Source organism: Eufriesea mexicana, unplaced genomic scaffold (genome assembly GCF_001483705.2).
Source record: "Eufriesea mexicana isolate 0111107269 unplaced genomic scaffold, ASM148370v2 scaffold5173, whole genome shotgun sequence".
NCBI lineage: Eukaryota > Metazoa > Arthropoda > Insecta > Hymenoptera > Apidae > Eufriesea > Eufriesea mexicana.
The window spans coordinates 197,387-202,290 of NW_016913128.1; the positions used below are offsets into that span (position 1 = coordinate 197,387).

The 4,904-nt window shown below is 36.6% G+C and overlaps 1 protein-coding gene across 3 annotated transcripts in view; it reads right to left on the reverse strand.

Moving 5' to 3' along the window:
* LOC108551864 (nucleolar protein 4-like) overlaps positions 1-4,898 on the reverse strand; it is a 184,764-nt gene extending 179,866 nt beyond the window's left edge. For all 3 annotated transcript variants that reach the window (XM_017906208.1, XM_017906205.1, XM_017906204.1), the window contains exon 1: positions 4,549-4,898. In XM_017906208.1, coding sequence (XP_017761697.1) covers positions 4,549-4,593 — 45 coding nt within the window. In that variant the 5' untranslated portion in view covers positions 4,594-4,898. The remainder of the gene's footprint in view (positions 1-4,548) is intronic.
* Positions 4,899-4,904: the final 6 nt, after the last annotated feature.

Here is a 4,904-nt window from a genome sequence, read left to right on the forward strand (position 1 = left end):
AATATTATTTTGTACATATATGTTATATATTTCAGGTGAATAAATTCGTTTCAAAATATTCGTGCATATATAAATGGAACGGTACACTTGGGTTCCTTTTTTCTTTTCTTTTTTTTAATTATTATAGTTAATTGGGCTAGTGGTATAGAAATTCTGTTACAATTCGTGAATAAATAGCGGAGAACGTATTATTTGCAAATAATTCGAGTCATTAGAGACTCCTGCTTTCTTCGCGCGTTTATGTGCTAATAATTAAGCATATTGTTTAATATTGCCTTCGCGAGTTTTATTTTCTGTTAGTCGTATACCTATATTTATAAATATCCGTGATACCATCTTCCGAAAAAGAAACAATGGAAATTGGAATATTTGCTACGTGGTGTGTGAGAAATTTCTCAAATACGTCTCCTCTTTGAATTATTTTAAGTTACGCTAACTTTGGAATTCCAATAAATAGTTATATAAAATTTTTAGAAGTCTTCGTAATTTACGTAGATTTCCAAATATTTTCAAAATTCCCCTTAGTTTTATTTTTTACTTACAAAGACATGTATTAGTACAAAATTTGCGGAAAAATCTCGAATGTATTTTCAAAATTCAGTATTATAATTTTCTCGAGACCCAACTACCCTGGAATAATTAAAAAAAAAAATTATTATTCGAAAACATACCAGCAGCAAATTTTGTAATTTCAATTTATTACGATTCTTACTATCACCTATTCATTCTGCATATTGCAAAAGTGTTATCTACAATTTTCTAAATTCGTGCAAATTTTATTTCGATCATTCCGCTATAATTTATTAAAGAGAAGAATTAATTTATACATTTATTTCGAGGAATTATGGTAGTTGTGGTCACTTAACACTAAACCTATCATGACCAAATGACTCGCGAATGAAAAAACATTTATTTAAAATTTAGAGAAAAATAAGAATAACGAAATATATTAATCGATTACGATTATGCTAGAAGAAAAATCGTGAAAACGAGTGATTAAGATATTGATATTGAACGTGGAATTTTGAATAAAAGTTTGAGAAACGATTATTTAGGTTTACTTGCTTAATTACGTTTAGTATTAAACGAAATTGACGCGGGAATGAACGAGTCATAAAAATTTCACAATACCACACCTGATACAGGAAATTTCGTTTCGATGATTTCGCATTAGAATAAGAAATCAATTAAAATTTTCGTTTCGAGGAATTGGAGTGAAGTTGTGGCCATTTAACCCTTTGCACTCGAGAGGCGCCCTTTAGTCGTCATTTGATAAAATTTCCAAGCTCGATATTAATTAATATATCAAATTTGAAATAATGTAACAGTGTGCTAGGTATCGAAATTAAATAATTCTACGTGCTAATTATTATACGATTTGTTATTTACAGCTCAAAAAGTATTATCACCTTTATAATAGAAAATTTTTCAACTCGTACCCTCCTTTAGCCGAAAAATCGTCGAGCGCGAAGGGTTAACTATAACATCGATCAATATTACAATACCTAATACCCATTATTATGTTCTACTCGTACTGAATCTCAAAATCACGACCCCAAAAAATACACCATAAATCTCAACTATACTCATAGACTGACATGCTTAAGATTCCTTTATGTTTCCAAAATAATCCTCTTCGGCAATTTTTCAAACACCCACACCCTAATCTAATTCTTCCACGTACCACTTTTCCCAAATTTGAATTTTAAAAAATCTTGTTTAACAATCAGACGTATTAAGCCTTTGCACTCGTAGGAGGTGCCTTTCATCATTTAATAAAATTTCGAAGCTCGATATTAATTAATATATCAAATTTGAAATAATGTAACAGTGTGCTAGGTATCGAAATTAAATAATTCTACGTGCTAATTATTATACGATTTGTTATTTACTGCTGAAAAAGTATTATCAGCTTTATAATAGAAAATTTTTCAACTCGTACCCTTCTTTTGCCGAAAAATCGTGGAGCGCAAAGGGTTAAGTGGAAACGACGCGGGAAAGGAAGGAGTCGTAAGAATTCCGCGACGACGCTCCTGATCACGGAGATCGTTCGATCGAGCACGTGCTCGATCGAGCCGCCTGGAAACGCGATCCACGGATTATCTTTCGCGCAAGATACACAGGCCTAATCTGACCGTGCAGAAGAAAAAGTCTCGAGATAAGTACGATCGGGCAAGTTCGTCATCGAGTGTCGTCGATTTCTGCGATTCGCGGTATCGTCAGGCGAAAATTCTGCGACGTTTTCCCGACCTATGGCGCATCGAGGAAAACTAATGCGAGCACCACGCTTTTGCCCGGACATTCGTGTATTTTTAACGCGATTCGTTTTGCACGGAAAGGCAAATTTTTCGCGGATTTTTCGAGCAAAAACAAACGAATTAATCTTGAATATATATTGAATATATTCTCCTATATATAATATACTAGAATAACATATAATACATATATTCCGTAATACGTGGCACATAAAATCGAATGTACTCTACGATTTTTGAATTTTTGAAAAACATACGAATTATTCTTGAATGTACTGAATATATTCTAGCATGTAATATTAAGTATATAATGTATATTACTGAATATTACATATATATTGTATATTATATAAGCAAAAATAATATATAATATATAATATTGAATATATTCCAGAATTTTAGAATTTCTGATAAATAATTATTCTTATAAATCATAGTTGCATTTTTACAGCTTAGGATTTTAAATAAATAATTATTTTATCAGAGTGTGCTTCCTTTCATCTCTTCTACAATTTGCACTTTTAAAATAGAATATTAAATAAATAATTGCTCTTACATTTTCGTGCCTTTCTCCTATTTTGAATTTTTCCTTTTCTCTTTGATATGAAAATTTTATTTTCATTCTATGATAACCGCGAGACTTTAAATGGCAAAATGGAACATTTTTGGTAATTTCGTATCGAGAACCACCGAAAAGGATTTTAATTACAATTGTAAGAGAGGAAAATTTTAGTCAGGTAGATATAAGTTAGCGTTTGACTACATTTTGTTATTATTATTCTTATTCTTATTCATATTCTTATTATGAGATTCGAGGTTATTGAAAATTGTAAAAATAAGTGTTAGTGTATCCCACGTGCAAAATTCTCAAAATTCTCTCGTGTAGTTGTTCACCGTAACGTTGTACAGCTACGTATATGAAACTTGGTATTGCCAAGTGAAATATAAATACAATTAGAGAACAAAGGATTAATTACACCCAAAGTTATTAAAATCGTGTTAATGTACGATGCGAATCATGCGAAATTATTGGTAACGCGTTCAAGTTGCAACAAACGATAGTTTTTACCCAATTCCAAAATTGAATTATATTTTCTACAAGAGAAAGACAATAAACCAAAGAATTCAAATTTTCTGTCTCACTCTAAAGGTCCAGTACAAATCACCTTAAATTTTTCCTAAGTATTACAAGGTGTTAGAAAATTTGCCAAATTCGCATAAATTTCTCGGCGAAAATGCGTGACTCCGAAACGAAGTTTTCCATTTTTCGTATCTGCCTTTGTGCGAGAGTAAACAGTTTATTTATCACAGTCACCCATTTTCCTTGCAATATCAACGCTTTCTTACCGCGATATCACGTATGTACACTTCCGATATGAAAATCGCAAAAGTACTGGGTACATTTGCCAACGGTACGAATACGGAGTACCTTTAACCTCAAACGAGCTTAAGGAAATCTACATAATATTCAACGTAACGTACGACGAGATTAAACCTCGCGATTCGTGTTCCATTGCCACCAAATTTCCCGTCGATGCGAAAGTACCAATATTCCACTAAAAAGAGAGAGAGAGAGAAAGAAAAAAGGAAAAAAGAAATAGGAAAAAAATTGGAGCAGGTACTCGTACGCTGACGCGTACCGGGTTGCAGTAGTTGGAAAAACAAAAATCGGAAATAACGACGCGGGGCAACGGTTAATGAGTCAATACGCGTTAAGTGTTACCCTCGCAACTTTTCCGCACGCGCGTCCCCTCCGACGAAATTCGTGTAACTCTTTCAATTAAAACTTTCGCGCGCGGTTCATCTTCCCCCCACCAGCGCGCCGACTGCCTCGTTCGCCACTCCAAAAAACATGGAGAGGGAAAAAATTAGAGTGCAACGGAATAATGAGTTGCACGAGGAACGAACGCGACCTGGCGGCAGAAAACTCCAATTTTCCGTGCCTCGGGCAACGCCGGGTCCCTCTCTGCCCCCCACTCCGTCGCCCGTGACGGTTACCGAACATTCCCCGGTTCGTCTAGTTTCTATGATATTCCCCTGTTTATCGAATCGCGACACACGGCGAACGCAGCGCACTCTCATAGCGCGCACGATTACGAGCTCGACGACGGAGCGCGCTGACTGTAAGGAAAGAAAATGACAACCTTGAACCCCGAGCCGTTAGCCCACGAGTTAAACTTTGACTCGAGCAACGAGTTTTTGCCACGATCGGCGCATCGACGACTGATTTACGGGGTCTGGCCGTGGAAAAAGTCGAATCACGTGGCGATATGGTGGCAATCGGTCTACTCACCTTGTGATGCTGCATGATGGCAGTGGCCTTTCGCTTGGCGGACATATTCAGTCCCGACGCGACTGTCTTTCTTCTCCTCGTGGAGCGACAACGGTGTCTCTATCTCTGTTCCGCCGCCTGGTTATTCCGCGCTCGTTCTCCGTCTCGCTCTCAGCTATCGGCCTTTCTCGTCGCTGGCGCACCGCTCGCACCCCCGAAAGCACGGATGCACGCGAAACAAAAGCGGAGTCGATGTTCTTTTCGTCGTTTCACTTCCTTCGCTTGATCCCCGTCGCTGTCCTTGTCGTTGCTTCGACCGCGAAACGATAACACAAACAGTATACGCGCAGAGGCCGCCGGGAATGAAGAGGGAAAGA